The sequence below is a fragment of the Parus major genome, chromosome 3 (genome assembly GCF_001522545.3).
Source record: "Parus major isolate Abel chromosome 3, Parus_major1.1, whole genome shotgun sequence".
In the NCBI taxonomy this organism is placed as follows: Eukaryota; Metazoa; Chordata; class Aves; order Passeriformes; family Paridae; genus Parus; species Parus major.
The window spans coordinates 89,691,079-89,710,884 of NC_031770.1; the positions used below are offsets into that span (position 1 = coordinate 89,691,079).

Below are 19,806 nucleotides of genomic sequence, written 5' to 3' on the forward strand. Positions count from 1 at the left end.
ATAACCATGTAATTGGTGGTCTGTATGTTCCAGGCATGCACTCTTTTCACCTTTTTTAAAAGGTTCAACACTACATGCTTATTTTTCTTCCAACTACGGCATAATGCTGGCATATAATTAGACAAAGTTACCATGAAAGAACCTTGGAATTCATATCCATTATATGGTAACCTATGAATAATACAATAGTCCTGCCTTGCTACCTTTTGCTCATAGAAACCTGTTCTACAATGTGAATGATAAAAAAGACCACTGATGAACTTTAGTAAATCTAATCTGACAGAATTAAAAAGGAGGCGTTCTGCCCACACCATGCAACAGGGGAGAGTGATTTTTACAAATTCTTAGGTACTGAATGCCAGAAATTCTTACATGAGCTAGAAATTACAGGAAGTATTAATTTCCTAATTGAGGGCACTTCCTTATTTCAAAACAAACTCATCTTCACATGCCTTCCATGGTTCTATCTCGGAATACAAAAGAAGCTGGAAAAGTAACTAGAAAGCAAAGTAACTAAATTTGGTTTTGATGAAATTGTTTTTTTGTTTCACCAGCAGTGTTAGAGACCATTCTTTCAGAAATATCTTCAAAAGCTTTCCTCCTCCTCCTCCTTTTTGGAGGCAAAGTAACTTCATGTAACTTGTGTCTAAATTAAATATTATTCTTTTCTCTCAAGTTTCAGTGTATAATATTCAGGGAAAAGGTGTGAGGCTCTCCTTAGCAGTCTAATTCTAGAGTCTGATAAGCAGAACAGCATTCTAGCAGTAATTGTTGTAACAATATCTGAAATTAAGGATTATGTTCTTAACATTTGTAGTTTTCTACAGAGCTGGGAGAATTGGACACAAATTAGGGTGGGGAAATACTCCTTCTGAAGACTGATTTTAAATAGGGACCAAAAAAGGGAAGTTGATAATTTTGTCATCCTAGACTTAAACAGTAAGGACACTGAAAGTCAGAGAAAGTGCATTTGCATAGACAGTTACTTGAATTGAATTGTCAATAACATTAATTGGCTCATAAAAAGCTACATATCTTCCACAAGTGAAAACAGGATGAAAAGGCATTATCAGCCACTGAGGGAGAGCCTCAATAGAAGGCCAGTAGTACAAGTCACATTCAAGTTTTAAAAATAAAGTTCTACATTTTATGGCCAAGGAATTCCCTACATGAGTTACAGAGTCTAAGTTTGGCTTATTTGCTTATCAAGATTACTGAAATGGATCAGGAAGGCTAAGCCATTTCACTATTACAACAAAATTTTGTTTTTAAAATATCTTCCATTCCACCTATGCAATATCAGTCTTCAACGACTTCAATAAAAATGGAATAATTTAACTTTTAAAAAATACTGCTAAATAGATGTTAAAATATCTTTTACTTGCGTAACATACAGGATGCAACATCTCTTATTTAAAGGCCAGATGGCACTGCATTCACCATTACATTGCTAGTGTTCCTGAAATAAACTTCCAAGTTCTTAACACTCAGTTTTGTCATCTACCAACCAGCTGTGATTAACACTGAATGCTCTACCTACTCAAACTCTGTAAATATTTCTTGCCACGCTAAATTCAGTTAAGCCACAGTAGGAGTTTTTAATACTATTTATATCAGCCAAGCCAGACCACCTACATACAGTGCTCCTTCTACGCATTTGTGAGATAAGCTTCCCCATCACTTCTGTTGTACCATGTAAGACTCCATGTTAATGAGACATTATTATGCTAAACCAGAAAAGAGAATTAAATTGTCCTGTTCCACACAATTTTAAGAACATTTTCTGTTCTGTGTGATGCTACCAGATGCATAGTCTACACTTGAAACATCCAGGCATACACTAAGAAAAACACAGCCACGGACTGGCCCAGGAATCCATTCTAAGGATTAGAATGCCACTCTGATCTGGTTCTGGACCATCTGTATTGAGCAGGTCACCCTTGCCTTTGAAGATCTTTCATGCCCCAGCTACTAATTCCATGATCAACATTAGATACTCTGTTTCAGAAGCTGTTGAAAACTTCGAAACCTCTAGAATTAAACATATGTTTATTTAATTCTACTTCTATTTAATTTAATATTTATTATTATAATATATTATTGTTATATTATTAATACTATTTATTATTATATTATTTAATTATTATTATTTTAATCTAATTTAATAAGCAAAGCCATCACCCTCAGTGACTAATATGAAATCCCTGGATATTTCTGGCACCATGACTGTTGAAAAGCATGCCTGTAACAAATCTTTCTGTAAAACAATGCTCCTAAGCACAGCAACAGTTGTTCTTTTCATTATGTTTGCTTTCACAATGAAATGCCTATTTCAGCATTCTACCTGCCAGCTGCAAATGTTAAGAGGAAAATATCTCTGCTTACCTGGTAATTCCCTTTCAGTAGTAAGGTTCCACAGATCCATTCAGCCTGCTTGCAGCTTGGGGGTAAACCAGACTCATCAGTCATCAGCATCAGAATATCCTTCACATCTAAAGAAATTCACCCCTCCCCACATCAAAAGTTTCTGAAGCTAAAATAAAGCTATGCTACTTTCTTGCATCACAGATTGTGCAGTTGTCTTAAAAAAAGAGGTGGAGGGGAGGGGGAAAACTGTGAATGATGGGGATACTACATATCATTGTATTTCTATGATCTTTTGCTGAATCCTCAGGATTTTGAAATCATGTCCAAGTAGGACACCATCTGTGTATTTTTAGGGGAGGAATAGTTTGCAAATGGCAGAGGAAAGCTTTTTTCATCTGCCATATATGAAACTTTCAAAATACCCTACCTTCCAGTCATAAATAATCTCTTACTTTAAGGCTTAACATCCAAAAAAAAGTGATCTGGTAATCTTCATCTTTCCCAGGCACAGACAAGACTGCTGAAAAAATGTGAAAGCTAAAAACTGGGTATGAGTTAGGTGCCTAGCATGCCAATGGGCAGCAGATCTTAAATCATAATTTAAAGCACACTAGTGAAGCTCTGCCCTTTGCTTCAGCTGGCTAAGAATTTAGTTGATTTTGCCACCCCTACAGAATATGACAGATGACTGTCTTTTTCAAATATGTATTTCATGCTGAATGGACTGTTTTTTCAGCTAAGGCAAATTCTTCATGAAGCACTGTTCTCAGAGTCCAATGCTTGATTAAACAACAGAGACACCTAAAAGGATTTCCAAAGAAGGTACCTGGATCTTATTCAAGCCTAAGAACCACAAATAAATAATAAACACACAAAGCTGACACAACCTTTCTTCTCTTTCTAGACATTAAGCCATAAGACCACTATGCAGATCTTTAAAATCATCAGTCTTTACTGGTAATATTACAATGGCCTGAAGCCTACACTACAGAATGAACACATATGGAAAAGAAAGGTGCTGGGCATTAGAATATTCACGCTATTATTATAAGACATGTCCTAGGAAGCCTCACAAACATCCCAATTATTTAAATATCCTTACGTACAAATATTCTATTTTTCAATTTCAGGAAAAAGTCATGCCCTGTGTTTTGGGTACTATGTGAATAAGGAAGTACTGAAGAAAAATAATCCTAGAAGCAAGTGGAAATTCTTAAATGTTACCCATGCTGGGAGGAACAGGTTATGCCTGCTTGTTGGGCAGCTCTAGACACAGACAACCCTGGAGAAGAGGCAGGGAAATTAGACTTGCTCTCTTTAGACTGAGAAAGGCTGTAAAACACACTCCTACTCACAGCTTAAATGGTGTAACTTGTTTCTCCAAATGGTTCAACTGGCCAACAGGACAAGTCCTGCTCCAAGCTGCACACACCTAATTATCAGCTTAAGTGTCTCCCATGCATTAGCATTCACTGTTTTACTCCAGATAGCAACCACAGCGTGAGTTAAGAGAACACAAATTGCAGAGAAACATAGAAAGCAGTACTGGTAATATGAGGACAAACAGTCTGTTAACCAGTCCTGTTTTTGTCACACATCACTCTGGAAATCCCTGAAACAGTAACTCAGCTTAAAAGGAGGTTTAATCCAGCAAGCAAAAACAGCACATGTAACAGCACCAGAAAAGCAGACTGAAGTGGCCACACAGAACAAGAGAAGTTGACATACTCGGAGCATAGCTATGCATAAGGAAGAGGAAAGACAAAAGGCTCAAGGAAGGCCTTGCCAATGTTCTTCAAACATCCAGCTGAAAATACTTCAAAATACTCCTTTTGGCAAAACAAAGTAAAATAAAAATATAAAAGATCTGTGCAGAAGAATGCTTAATAGCACAGTAAAAGTACAGATGGAACTCTACATACCAGTAGTTTTAACAAGTTCAGACACTGGCCTGGGACAGTGAAGCTGAACTCTGGCACTCATACATCAGACCATGGGAAAAACAGACTGGGTATCTGAATTCACAAGGAAGATTCACTTCTACTAAGGGTTCACCACAAGGCAATTCAGGTCTATCATCTGCCATTAGTAAGAACTTTCTTAGTAACATTAAAGTACTGCTGTTTGTAAAAGATTTGCCATTGCTTTTGCTGCTTTCCCCATTTAAGACAGTGAAGCAAATTTCCATCACCACAAGATTGCAAGTATGTAACTAAAAAAATTTTGAAAGGGACACTAAGCACATGCTGATCTGTGTACTACAGTAAGATGAGCTAGAGATTTCACTGACTATTACACAGTTTCCTAGACAGCACTATTAAGACTGTAAGCAATTAGGATGTACTTCCCCAAGTTTGCACCTACTCTAGTGGCCAGAAGACCTGCAGCAAGCACAGGGACGTCAAATTTCTCCCCAGACAAGTCCAACTGTAGTAGAATAAATACCAGTATATATTTGTTTGCTCAGTATTTGGCAGATCTCATACAGAGCATGTTGGTCCAGCCTATTCCCTCAAATAACAAGATGCATTATTATCCAAAGCATACTGAAACTCCAATAAGGCATTTGCAAACATATCCAAACACCTTTTATAGTCTTACTTAGTCTGCTCAGCCAGCAAAACAAAATTAGCATTATTTTTCAATTCCCAGCATTGGGGCAATGGGGTCCCAGCAGATGAAAAAGAACAAAGGAGGGTACAAGTACAAGTTTGTAGGTTTTACCTTAGGAAAAGCCGCAGCATTACACTGATTTTACCAAATACAAGGTGATTGGCAGCACCATCAAATTCATTTGCAGTAAACTATGAAAATTTTGCCAACTAAAATAGGAAAGTTGCACTTGTTGGTAGCTACACTGAAGAAAGAAAATGTCTTACTTACAGATCTAATGCTAAAAAATCAGTTAAATTCACTCTCAGAAGAGATCCATAAGGACTTCAGGTTGCAGTTCCAGTTCACTACAAGACCTGCCAAGAATTTCAAGTTGGAAACAGATAGGATCTGTCTGTTGGACATTCCTCAAAGGACTTCAGGAATAGCTACATTCTGGGTGGACACCCCATGAGATTCCCACATGCAACATTATCATTCTTCTGAGTTAGAAACTATGCATTTTCAGTCCAAGCTTCCTGTTGACTTCACAGCATATTCCCACCTATTTTGAATACCTGATGAGGCGAAAACACATGATGTGTCTGATGAGCCCCACACATCTGTCTCTGTTTCTTTAAATAGAAACCTGATAATAAAAATTTCTAATAATGAGATTGAAGTGTTTTTGTAAAAATACAATATTCATACTCTAAATAGCTAATGTGGGAAACTTCTCAGATCAAAGCAGGCCTGTCAGACTTGAATAAAAGTCTGTCCCTCCAGGAGAACTCACCAAGTCCATCAGGACAAGCCTGTGGTCCTTCCCAACACAAGTGAGGACCTGAAATTCGTAGTTTCAATTTCAAGGATCAGATACTGACTTTAAAAGAGGATGGGTAGCATTGCTCTGTTCTGCAAGAGCTCACACTGAAACAGTACCACAGCTTTCCACAAGCTGCTTCAGATCAGTAGGAGGCAAATTTTTAGCTTACTTTCTTGCAGAGCTCCACATATGGACATCTCTACAAATTCTGGTATCCCCATTTTAACTGTACTTGTTTCCAGTCATCTGCTTCAAAACAGAGGCTATCACAGCACTCACACTACCAAATGAGAGGCAAAACAACATGCTTGTCATGTTTCTCATATTTATTTTCAGAATCAGGCAGGATCCCAAATTTTTGGCCTTTATTTTCAGTAAATGTGAAGCCCGAGCAGCCCTTTTCTTAGCTGCCAGTGCTGAAAAAGCTACACAGAAAGTTTTGTGAACTTTCACAGTGAAGGAAGAATATCACAGAAGTCCTGGCCCAAGCAATTTTTAGGCAAGACTCTGCTCTCATCACAGGGCACACACTATCTGTACCTGTTACTGCTTGCGGGAGGTTTCAAAAGATATTTTCCACTTCTGTTGCAGCCGGCGTGGTGCCAGCTGAGAGCTTTCATACCCATGGGAAGTGGCTAAAGTAATTCCAGTCTCAACTTGACTACATTGCAGGAGCTCTTATGATTAAGATCCTTTCCACGGGACTCCTCTGTTTAGAAACATCTGGATTTTACTGAACTAACAACAAACCAGCAGAATGGGCAATAGTTGTGCACAGCTATTTGCCAGGGGAGAATACTAAAGATGTCTACATATGCTCAAGGAGAAACTGGACAAGTACACAGAAGAGAGATTCATTATGGGCTATCAATTAAACAAACCAAAATCCAACTCCTCTGAACCAGAAACAGTCAGGGGCTGGAAAAAAGAGTCACACACACACATACTGTTCTTCTAAACCCTCACTAAACACCTATTTACGGCAACAGCAAAAGGAAGCTGGGCTAGATGAGCCTTTGAGCAGAATCAGCACAGTCACTCTCATATATTTTAGTGAGGAGACTTGGAACTATTACTTCCTCTTTCAAATTGGAAGAGATACCCTTCTCTCTGCTAAGGCAAAAGAGATTTTCCATCTGCAAACGTGGATGTTTATTTCAGTGAAAAGGGGACGCAGAAACATTGTTCACGTCACTCTCCACATGTTTCCACTTTGAAAGTCTGTCCTTGCAACACTGATCTACCTTCCAGAGTGAACAAACATCTTAAAAACTTATAAAATTTAATCTTAACAGCTGTTCCAAGAGTTTTCATCTCCACAGCTCCCACTGAAGGTTTTTTCAAAACCAGACTGCTCCCATAGCTAGTTAGGAAGCTTCTAAATTTCCATCCTGATCACAGCCAGCTTTTACCCATCTGTTCTTGTGCCAGCAATTGCCTGGTTTTGAGCTAAGCTGCAAGCCATCTGACATGTTCACAATAATGGATCAATGGTCTACTTAGGAAAGCAAAAGGTCAGACCAGCATGACAAAACTCCAAATTAAATTTGCTCCTAAAATTCCAAGTTATTTTAAATCCTAAAGAACAGAGTTGAACTATACACATACACACTTCAGGTTCTACATTAACCTAACTAATGTTAAATGAAAATGCCATGTTTTAGGATTTTTTAAACAGATCTCTCCAACTTGAAAGAATAGAAAAAATAAGGGTAGACCTGCAAATAATTTACAGGTGTATTAAATACAATTATGTGAATCATTTATACAGGAAGGGCAACAATAAAAAAATAAATTTAAAAAGTAATAAGGTACAAATAACTTACTTCCCAATGTTTTCAGGTAGTGCTTGCAGAGAGATGTCATTTACTGAAAGACACGTCAGATTCTGCAATTCAGGAAAGCTTTCAGGCAACCTATGGAGATATTAATTCAAATCAAGGACTTCCAGAAGTACTCTCTTCCAGGTGAGTAAGACTTCATTTAGCAAATACACAGAGAGGAAGGAAAGCCCAGGTTCTAGCATGACTCTCAGAAAATTCTAAGTATCATAAAAAAAAATCCATGATTTAGGGTGTCTTGAAGTACCATGTAGGACTTGAAAGTTTATTCTGTATCAAAGAACAGGTGATATACCACTCTCTTCCCTGCACTCAATTTGCAACTTCAAAACACCATAGGGCTTGAGAACATTTTGAGCATTTGAACAAAATTGAAAAATAAAATCAAACACATTAAAAACAAAACCACCCGAACGTTTTTACTCGTTTTCCTGTATAACCAAATGGTAAAATGATTACATTTTATTCTTATTCAGGCTTCAGTCACACACACGGTTATAGCATGGCCATTCTGTATTAGCTGCTAGGCTGCTCTTCAATTGCTGCTTTTTTGAAAAAACACACTGCTCACCATGAAGACAGTGTTCTGCTGTTACAGCATTTCACACTTACTGGTTCACAACACAACAGCATGTTAATCCCTCCTTCTTACACTATGAAATGCAGTCATATGTAGAATGTTCCAAAGTTCCCAAAGCATTTAGGTCCATCACCCAGGCAGTCTTCTGCAAGGTGTGGCTGCCCCATTCCCTCACACTGCAGGGCTCCTGTGCCACTTGCTGCTCACTGGCAATACCAAGAGCCTCATTTTGCAGTTGCACAAGAGACAGGATGAGGGAAAGGGGTCAATTAGGTAAGGAAGCAGAAGCCTCTGGCCCAGTCAGTTAATTTCTGCTCGTCCCCCAGAGCATGCAGATCAAGCTGTAGTGTTTGGTTTGGTTCCTGCTCTCCCCATCACCCAGCTCAAGGCACATGGTGTGACCTGCAGGCAACTTGCCAAATGGAGACACACCAACAGGCAAATACAACTCTGCACAGGGGAAATGGGCAGAAGGAAAAAGGCAAATTACAGTGTGGGGAAAGAGGCAGTTTTCATGTGATCAATTCTGTATTGCACTGCTTCATATTCTGGACCTTATTAACAGAAGATGTTCAATATCTTCAAAATGTGAGCTCCACTGGTACCACTCATTACCATTTAGACTCTAACAGGCTTAAGAGTGGAGTTAAATGGTTTGATTGTCCTTTGCTCAGCCCTGATGCTAACAGGTAGTTGGACTTAATGATTATTGTAGGTCCCTTCCAACTAGAACTATTCTATTCTCTCTACAGCAGGCAGTGGACTTCCATATCTATAATAAACCTATGCATGTGTATAAATATCTATAAATAAATGCATCTGCTTTCTACTGATATGAATAATATATAAATCTGAAATAATCTGAAAACAGCTGGAGAAATGGTCTGCCAGCCACCTTTAATGCACAGTTTCATCAGTGATTTAAGTTTGACAATGGGGCAACATATTGTATTAGTGGTAGGACATCGATTGCAAAGATCTCCAACTGGCTTTTAAGCTTAGAGGAAATAAGGACAAGAATCAATAGCTAAAAACAAGTTTCAGAATATTACACAAAAATAACTATTTGACTTTCCCACTTTGCCTGGGCAAATCAGTGCAAAAACTGACATGCAATTAAATAGATAAAACTGAAATTCTGGATCTCATCACAGAAATACCTGGCAACCATAGTAAACAATTCCTGGAATCTGTGCTTTCTAACTTATTAAACTGCTTGGAGTGATGTTTTCCAGGACATGCTTACGCTTTGGAGCCACTTTATCAAGGATTTTTAGAATTCCCTTAAATTATCAACAAGGAGTGATGAGATCTATTTCAACACCACTGAAAAAATTCTTTAGTGAACTCCACAAAGCTGCAGCTGGGCATTACAGGTATTGTTTAAGGAAACACATTACTCAGGCTCAGGCCTTATTGAGCACACAAAACTAGAACACTACTACTGACACTTTCGATTTCAATACCACAAGATGCAGATCTGAGCTTTATACACTGCAACTGATGCCTGGAAAAATGCTGCTCAGTGACCCTCACCACTTGTGTATCTAAACATCAGTTCAGCCTCAGTTTGCTTTGCTGGATTTTTGTGGTATTATTATCCTCACTATATAAATAGGCTGCAGAGCCACGGGGATTAAGATCACAAGTGTCCCTTTAATGCTCAGCGATGTGACTTTCAGAGAACTTAGGAGGCACTATGGGCAATATTCAAAGCACACTTCTGAAGAATCTGAGCTGCCTATGTGGGAGCAGCAGTCTTGTGAAACCACTGGAGCGGCTTAAGCTCTTACAGACTCCTGTTTGTTAGCACTGCAGCAGCCCAGCCAGCCAGCTAACCTTGCAAGTATCTGGCCATCTCAGTACAAAGCAAAGCAGGTCAGTGAGCACCCACTGTGAGCACTCTGGCTTATGTGACTTGCTCAGCATCACAAAGGAGCTCTGTGGCAATGGCTGGTTCAAGAAACAGCTCTCCAAATAGCATTCAAAGGCTTTAACTAGCAAATCACCTCTTCCTTGCCATCTCCACCCTCACTTTACTAGATAAATTCCAGATTCTTCAGCAAACTGAACAGAGAAATGTAAACAAAACTCCTCTTCCATACTAAAAGCGTGTATAACCTCCAAACCTCAGCTCATCAGAACACAGGCTGGCAGCAGACACAGCAGCCACTGACAAACACAGTGCATTTCTGCCTCATGTTACTGCATGTCACTGTGTCCCAACTGACAGGAGGGTGATGAAATGCCAGCCCAAGCTTTAATCATTAGTAAAAGCCATTATCTGCAGCAGCTGATCTAAAGTCTATTCCAAATCATCAGGCACCTGGGTTTGTGCCAATTCATTTGCTCTAGCCATTGCTGTATCTTTCCCAAGAGTGAACATGGCTTTTCCTATGCATTTAAGAAAAGGAATTAAAATCATTTTATAGATTATCATATTTACTATATCAGATTTTTCTGGTTGGCTAACAAATTTCATCCCCACCCAAAGCAAGATGCACATCACTTTCTGAATCTGAACTTCTGCTGCAGTCCCTGCCAGAGACAAACACTCTCAGCCATATTACACAGAGTCTAGGTGATTTTTATTTAAAACTGTAATTGTTACAGCAAGATTTCAATTCTGGTATGTCATGTACTAAGAAGAAGGTGAAGTTACCTAGTCAGTGGGTTGCCACTGAAATCTGCTACCTGTAGTGCTCTGCAGAATGAGATGCTTTCTGGTATTTCAGGAATATCTGCAGAAGAAAAAAAAGGAAAAAAATTGTCAGCAACTGTACTGCATCTTCACTGAAATTATTGCATAATGACAGTAAGTAACTTGCTACTGCAAGGAGTTATCTTGGTATCTTTCAAGACATTTCAACATGCAAGGCTGCTCCCTGTCCAAGTACAGAACTATAGAAGCAGACCCATTTTGTGTTTTCTCACACCCCGTTTTCCCCTTCTGCTCCATGTTCATCTTCATACTACTCACCTGTCCTTGGACTGATCTTTATCAGACTCTGCACATCAAAAGAATCAGACAACCAATGTGCTAGGGCTGTCCTAAAGAGCCAATTATAATCAGAACCTCTGGTGAACTGATCAATACATGCCCACATTCTGTGGTGGGAGAAAGTATGTGGGAAAGGAAAACTGTGGAAGGAAGAAGCAAATGTGCAAGTCTCTCCACATGTAACATACACCCATGGAGCAGAAACATCCTCCCTTACACCAGTCAAGTAATTTGAAAATTATGTTCACACTGACAGGTCACAATAAGTGCTGCTACACCATTTCAGATTGCCAGGAAGTAAATAGAGATATTTACTCTAATATGTAATCACATATTATCAATATCACATGAAAACAGGTGGGTTTTTTTTTTTTCAAGGAACTTCAATAGAGCACATTTATCTACTCAAGTCAAGTATATCTTAGATATAAAAATGTTTTCTGGCACTTACAACAAACTGAATATCCACAAATAGGCTAGCAGTCTTCTGATTAAGTACCTGTTCACTGTCACTGAGGTCCAGCAAAAATTAAATAAATATTTTGGTTTCCTTGAACGTCAAAATTAATCTTTGTGACTGATTTTGAAAATCATTTTTTTATAAAAGCAAATTTCTAAGTAATGATCAGACTTCTGTTTCAAAGTTTTTGGCTATTTCCACTGACCTCACCAGCCACAGGCAGGGACACCTTCCATTAGACCAGATTGCTCAAAGCCCCATCCAACCTGGCTTTGAACACTTCCAGGAATGGGACATCCACAGCTTCTCTAGGAAACTTGTTCCAGTGCCTTATCACCCTCACAGCAATAAATTTCTTCCTAAAATCTCATCTGAATCTAGTCAAATAGACACTGTAACTTATCTTGCATTACAGCAACAAACACTGACACTGAACTTGGCTAACCAACAACAAGTAAAGAATGTGTCATCCACTATCTAGTCCTCATGCTGTTCTTCCCTGGGAGCTAGCTGAAAGGGACATCTCTATTTCAAAGCTTCTGAGAACTGAAAATTACTTATTTATTTGCAACCAAGCTGCCATCCACAAATTTTAAAATGCATTTATGTACACACACAACCCTTCAACATTTTCACACATAGATACACATTTTAGCACACGACAATCATTCTCACTGATTAAAAACAAACCAACAAGCAAACAGCAAAAAGTAAAGCTGAAGTAAAAATATCTATTCTAATATGTCTGGGGAAAAATATACATAATGTTGCATAAAAATACAACATATAAAGCAGAAGATAAATCCTCAATGCACATGTTTCTAAAACTAATCATGCTACTGATTTCCTCCACCAAAACATCACTGCCATACTGCAAATAGTTTTTCTTGTACCTCTGTATGACGCGCTACAATACCCAGAAAATATGTCTTCTCAGCAAAACTATTTTGACATTCTTTTTCTGTTTTAAGAGTCTTGGATACTATCTGTAAAGGTGAAAAAAGTATCCAAGACAAGAAAAAATTACTCCAATATAAGATACTATTTGTAGCAACACAGTATAGGCACTGCTTATAATTTGAATGCATTCGTGAATTACTGAATCTGTTCTGGAAATAAAATGTGCTTTCCCAGACTATGAAGTCACTACATGAGCCAAATTCTGCAATAAGAAATGCAAATAGAAGCAGGGAAAACAAGAAAAATTTAATTTTTGCGGGTTTTCTTTCACATAATCTCTGACCCAGGAGACCAGAGTAAAGCCACATTGGAAGGAAGACTTTTCCATGGTCACAAGGGATTGGGTTAGAGAATGTCCACAAGTCCTTGGGCCCTGTTGGTACATGTTCACATGTGCTGAGGGAGCTGGGGGACACCATGGCCAGGCCACACATGATCATCTCAAAGGTTATGGGGATGAAGAGAAGTGTTCGAGGACTGGATAAAAGCAAATGTCAGCCCAATCTACAAAAAAGGCAAGAAGGAGAACCCAAGGAACTGCTGGCCTGCTAGCTTCACCTCAGTCCCTCCAAATGGATGACAAGAAGGTGATCAGGAATAGTCAGCATGGATTCACACCCGATCAAATTGATTCTTCTTCTTCTACAATGAAATAACTATCTGGATGCATGAGGGGAGAGCTATGGATATTGTCTCCTTGGACTTCAGCAAGGCTTTTGACACTGTCCTCCACAATAACCTTGTAGGCAAACTCAGGAGGTGCAGACTGAATGAATGGACAGTGAGGTGGACAGAGAACTCACTGAGCTCTGAGTCCACACCTGGAGAGCTGAGTCGCATTCTGGGCTCCGCAGTATGGGACAGGGAGCTCCTGAAACAGGTCCAACAGAGGGCAACAAAGATGATCAAGGGACAGGAGCAACTTTCCTACAAAGAGAAAGGCTGAGGGAGCTGGGCCTGTTCACCTCAAGAAGAGATAACTGAGAGGGGAAATCATCAATGTCTATCAGTATCTGAAGGGAAGCTGTCAAGATGTTCCCAGGCTCTTTGCAGTGGTGCCAAGCAATAGGAGAAAAGGCAACAGACAGAAACTGATGCACAGCAAGTTCCACTTGACTATAAGGAAAACCATCTTTGCTGTGTAGGTGACCAAGCACTGAAACAGACTGCCCAGAGAGGTTGTGAGTCTCCTCCCTGGAGATATTCAAGAATCAGTTGGACACAATCCTGTGCAATGTGGTCTAGGACAATCCTGCTTGAGCAGAGAGGTTGGATCAATGACCCTCAAGGATCCTTTCCAATATTACCCATTCTCTGATTCTGTAAAGCACATTTTCCTCCCACTTGCTTGATACTTTTTCACTATTCATTTCTCTCCTCTGCCTATGTGGACAAAAGATGGACAAAAATTCAGTGCAGCTCTCTGAAGTGAGGATTATATATTTACTGAATTGAAAAAGGTTGAAATGTAACTCATTTTCATTGCCAAGCATCTTAAAAAGATTTCTCAAGCAAAACACAAGTTATGAGAAGATACTTTATCACTACACATGAAGGACTAGTGTAACATTGCATTGAATAGATTAATTCAGAAGAAAAGAAGAGGCAGATTTTACTAAACAGCAATAAATGGAGTGATAATTTGTAGCAGAGAAGATAATGGTACATAACAAAACCACTGACATAATCAACTGGAATGCAGCAGAGGATATTAAAATATATAAAGAAGTCCTTTGTGTCTCTTGATGGATTAAGAACCTTTCACCATTAGCATTGACTACCCAATTTTGTTACAGACATTAACATGTACTTACCTGTCAATATCAGCAACAGTAAGGTTGAATACTTTTCTTGCCACTGCTGGATAACCAGCTCAAATCCTACTTAAATATCTAGGATTCTTCTAATGCTACACTCTGATGAATGCTTTGCATTTACACAATGCCCCAGATGTTCTGGCATGCAGATTGTGCAGCACTGCTAATAATAAAGCCATAAACCAAACATAAGCCCTATGACGTGTGACAGTACAGATACACTGACAGCAGAAAAGAAGTTGTGGCAGCAGCAGTGGATCAAAATCAAGCTCAGCACTCATGTATACAAGAGGGCATAAATCCCCTTCTGCATTCAAAACACCTCTTCAGATGTTTATTCTTACAGTTTGCACAAGAATTTGCTAACAATTTAGCAAACCCTGTACAAGGTAAGTTTAGAATTAAGTTTGACACTAGGGAATTCTGTACTGTCTAGATGAGGAAATTACTTCTAAAAATCCTTCTGTCTGATGATAATCCTTTCTCTTTCTACCCTCCCCCCTTTTTTTTTAAATGTTTACAACAGTTACATCCCTCAAACGACATTCCCCAGCTTTTCTTCCTCTAATGGCTGGGAGGGTGATTTTTAAACTGGTAAAAATTTTTGTATGGTACATTTTTCCAGGATTCTATATTAAATTTCAAGAACTGGTAATATTCCATCTACACAAAGGTTACAGTAAAGCCAGCATTCTTTACACATGCTGCAATATTGAACATAGTTTCCAATACCTAATCAACATCACAACAGCAATGGCCAGGAAAGTCCTAGGCTGTGACAGGGCTACCAGACCAGAGCTACTCAAACAGTGACTCTCAAGTAAAAGAGTAAAAGTAAAAAGTATTTTTTTCAAGAACTTTGCTGAAGTCTCAGATATGAGAGATGCACCACATTCCTGAGGGAGAGAGTTTACCATGCTCAAGAGTCTTTCAGGGAGGAACTACTGGATGCAGTCATATTTTCCAGCTATGAAGGCAACGCAGAGCACCGTGCGTTAGGAGCACTGGAGCTGGCACACTGCATACACCCAACCAAAGCCAGCTGAACAGACCTGATTTGCCTAGTCAGAGTGGAAAGTCCAACAAGAGGCATAATACAGCACTTTTACATAAGACAAAACACCTTTAACTGCTTAGTGACTAGTAGTAATCCATAAATGTAATTCAGCAATTGATTAGTTTACACCAAATTTATACCTAAGGAAGCCCATTCTAGACTCAAAGACTGCGAATCCATGCAGCATTATCCTTCAGGAGAGATAAATAGCAGCAAACCAGGTCTTGTCAATCCAATTTAATACACAGATTATTTTTCATCCTCCTCTTTTCACGTATATAATACAAATTATCAATGACAGTATTTACACATACACCCGCCCCACACTAAAGGTCTATTAAAGCATTAAACACTGCAATACTGAAGCGATTTAGGAGCCTAAAGGTTCTCTTGTCACTTCCAGGGTGGTTCCTCTGTGCCACCCACCTTCTGAGAGGGATCTATGAGAAGCCTGCCCTTGGAAAAGCTCAGTTTTCCAGCCTTGCTCTCTACCTCTCCTCCCCCTACTAAACATGGAAGAAAACTGCCCACTTTGTCCAATACCTTTCAAGTGGGAATTTGTGCTGCAAGCATTTGTTTGTCTTTTTGAAGGGCTCTCCGTATTGAAAGCCCAGCTGAGCAGGTTGATGTGTCACAGATGTCCCCACCACATCTCTCTACCAAATGCAGCCAAATGCAGCTCCCAAGAGTCTGATCCTGTAGGAGGAAGGGCTGGAGGAAGGTTACTCATCCTCTCCCTCCATTTCCATACTGAGGTAATGACATTCACAATGATCAGACAGGTTTCCCTTTTTTTAAAAACAGGAAGCTTTGCTACTAGCCCTTAAATCGGAAATAATCAACCTCTTTGGATGAAGTGCTACAATTTATGGGGCATATGGTGACAGGAGTCATGAAGGTCTTGCAAAGTCTATTGAGATTAAGTGGTTCTTGAACAGGTTGCAACATTTTCCTCTTCAGGCTCTGAGGCTGAGGATATACAATACACAAGAGATAAAGCTCTTCTAAGATCTGTCTTTAAAGCTTTAAGGAAAATTCACCAACAGGTTCAGGTTGCAATTTCTCAAGTAAATCCCTTACTGAATAATTAACAAGAAACTGAAGATACATGTCTCATTTCTCCTCCTCACTGCTTCTGGAAACATCCCTTTTCAAAACATGAATAGACCAGGGGAAAAAAAGTCCTCCCAAAACAGCATTTCATGCATTCATGTATATTAGACGCATTACTTGAAAGAAAAGTGTGCAGGGACATAAGAACAAACTGGGTTTTTGAACAGATAGCATGTGTTAATTCAACAGACTATCCTCCTCAGCTGCAGCAAGCAGCAGGAACAGAGATCAGGGGCTGTAATTTTGAAACAGGAGGAAAAAAGAAGGCGGGGAAGAGAGAGGGGAGAGCTGGAAGACCAGATCACAAGGAAGTAATAGCTCCAAGTGAGTTAAGAGGAAGGGCCCAAGTCTGACAACAAATTTATTTATTCTACCTTTTTTACTTATACATGCCAGTCAACAGTTACACAGAGAGTTAATGGAGATATTTTTATAAGAATTTCCACCTTGGTCCTCAAAGATAATAGGAATTATATATTTTTAGTCTGAGAAGTAAGAGGGTAAAAAAAGTGAAAACTAGTATTCTACCTAGGAAGCTGTGGATGAGAGAAAGTGTTTTAAGTGTTTTAACAGCAAAATTCCAGATTTATTCCAGATTAATTCTTCAGTAACTGCATTGTCCTGTCATCTTACATTCCCATACATTCTTACATCTTACATAAAATAGAAACTGAAACCCAAGGAAATCTGTGAATCTAAGAACTAACAAGGTATGGATTACCATTTTATGATCTCTAATCTAATCTAGATTATCCAGAAAATTAAGTCCTTATTTTATGTCCTATATGTACTGTCTGATGTTTAACACTCTAGCTGACACTTGAGGCAGGCCTAAGGTTTCTGCCTCCAACTTGGCCTGCTCCTCTCCATAGCTTTCCCTTGAGTTTGTATGAAGGCACTATTGCTAGATGCACATGCAAGTACATTAGCAAAGTCTTACCAGAAAGAACAATCAAATCTGGCAGAACATGCCATGATGGAAAAATCCACTTTTCTGTATCCATTTAAAAATAACATCTTCTAGATTTTTCTGGTTATTCTGTCATGAGTTATCATTTATCTTCTCTTTCTCAATCACAGTCAGCGCTTGCTGTTTCTTCCTTCTCCTTATGAGAACCCCTGAGCAAGAACATGGTCCAGTAATTTCTCTCCTTACCTTACTTCTCCTGCTGCATATAAAGCTCTCCTCTTCCTCCAACCTACTGACATCAAATTAATTTTAGTGGCACAGATTCACAAATCAGATTCACTTTTACATCACTTCTTCAAAGCAAGTAAGAATTTCTACATATCTGAAACACTCTGCTGAGCTCCAGAGTCCAAAAGCAATTTGCAGCAGGTGTTTCTTTCTTCCCTAATATGCTCCTTTGTACATCGATCCCTAAGCTTCATGTGTTAGACATTAAAGTGAAGATGGTTTTAAGTACAAATTTTAAACTAACCTCAAGGAAGAAATGGGAGATAATACAAAGAAAAGGTCTGTCACAAGAAATTAGATGTGTCAAAAAAACCCCAACCCAAACATTAAAACTCAAACATGCAACACAACTGTTAGCAAGCAACCATCTGAAAGAGCAAAAAGTTCTCTTATCTCCAAGTCTGCATTGCTTTCATTAGTACCAAAAAAATCCCCAAAATCCCCACAAACCCAAAAAACAGTCACTGTTCATATGCAGATTGAAGCTTCAGTTACTCTACCACCATAGAAAACACAATAATCCCTGGTGGGATGTTCCATCACTTCCAGGTGTACACACCAGGGTTGCATTCTGGAAGCTTTCACAGGATGCTTTTGTATAGCAGATAAGACATGTCCATGCAGGAGTAGAAGAGCAATTCCTGCTTGTGAGCACTCACTTGGACACAAGTCAGTTAGAAGGCAAACAAGCAATATCCAGCAGTTACATATATTAACAAAACAGATGCATTTGTCAGCTATACTGCCTTCCAGCACAGGTTGCTGGCTTGGGTTTTTTTCCTTGTCCACTGAACAAGAAAGCATCAATTCCCATCTACTTCTTAGCATTCCAGGTTTTGCTACTTGCCACCAGACCTGTATCAGCACATTCATGTTAAGGCAGCTGATGGCAGGCAGAAGAAGAGGATTTCATGGAGGAAGTCTCTGCCCAGATGCTGTGGAAATGCAGCAGAGGTGGACAGACAGACTCCAGGCAAGAGCACAAAGCAACAGAAGCAGCTGCCAGACAAGAGACCAGAGTCCATGTGAGGCTGTGGGACAAGATCAGAAGACTCAAAAGTGCTTCTCCCTACTTGGCTCATCTCTTCACTGTAAAATAGCTGGATCACCAGCCCAGGCTGAACCAAAACACACATTCAAGCCTTTCTTCCATCAGAATTTCTGCTTTGAAATAATACTAGTTTATCCTGTTTTCAGTGAGTGACAGGAAAAGGGGAACACATAACTCACATTGTGGGCAGAAGGGAAGTAATCCTGCAGTACAGATGACAGGTATACCTTGGAGAGCAGATGGCTGAATTAAAAAGGGAAAGCACTGAAGTGCAGGAACTGATATGAACAAGTGAGCTGAGTCTCAGAGAGCAAACCAAAGATTCTACACCTCCCTTCAGCAGGATGGACTGATGGATGCTCTGCAGGAAAGCTTCTGCCTACTCACCTGGCCCTCTAACAACTTGTTGAATAAAATTTACCTATCACACAATGGATGTGGTGTCCTGAGGATGACCAAAATCTCTAAAGAAACTTTCAGTTAGGTTGTAAAGTGGCTAAAAAGTATAAATACTTCAAATAAAAAGCAGAAATATCAAATTGCCTGCAGCTGAAAGTAGAACAATTAAATACCATTGTTGTAGAGTTCTCCAAGTACCCTGAGAGCTGGAGACAAAACAAAATATAAGTTTCTAAATTTGCAACTGTCTTCCATTTTGGAAGCAAGGAAAACTTAAGAATAAGGCTCATGGAGGACTTGGGATACTGATCTTCTTGAGACTGACTTCCAAAGCCTTGGACCCTGCTCAGACCTTGCATAGCAGCAATGTAGTCTTTCCTCACACAGCCTAACAACTGTTGAGCTGCTTACTTATACATGCCAGAGGAACCACCTCTACTGTCACAGTAATCCTAAACTAGCATGTTTATCTATGGTTAAATGTGTAATTATTTTCATATAAATGAAAGCATATGGCAACTGTGTGGAGAGAGGATTTTGAAAT

At 39.2% G+C, this 19,806-nt stretch overlaps 1 protein-coding gene across 1 annotated transcript in view; it reads right to left on the reverse strand.

Annotated features, from left to right (window-relative positions):
- Nucleotides 1-19,806, reverse strand: part of LRRC1 (leucine rich repeat containing 1) — a gene marked incomplete at its 5' end in the record, with an annotated part of 69,866 nt that overhangs the window by 29,539 nt on the left and 20,521 nt on the right. The window contains 2 exons of the mRNA XM_015620477.1: nucleotides 7,612-7,701; nucleotides 10,869-10,947. Coding sequence (XP_015475963.1) covers nucleotides 7,612-7,701; nucleotides 10,869-10,947 — 169 coding nt within the window. The remainder of the gene's footprint in view (nucleotides 1-7,611; nucleotides 7,702-10,868; nucleotides 10,948-19,806) is intronic.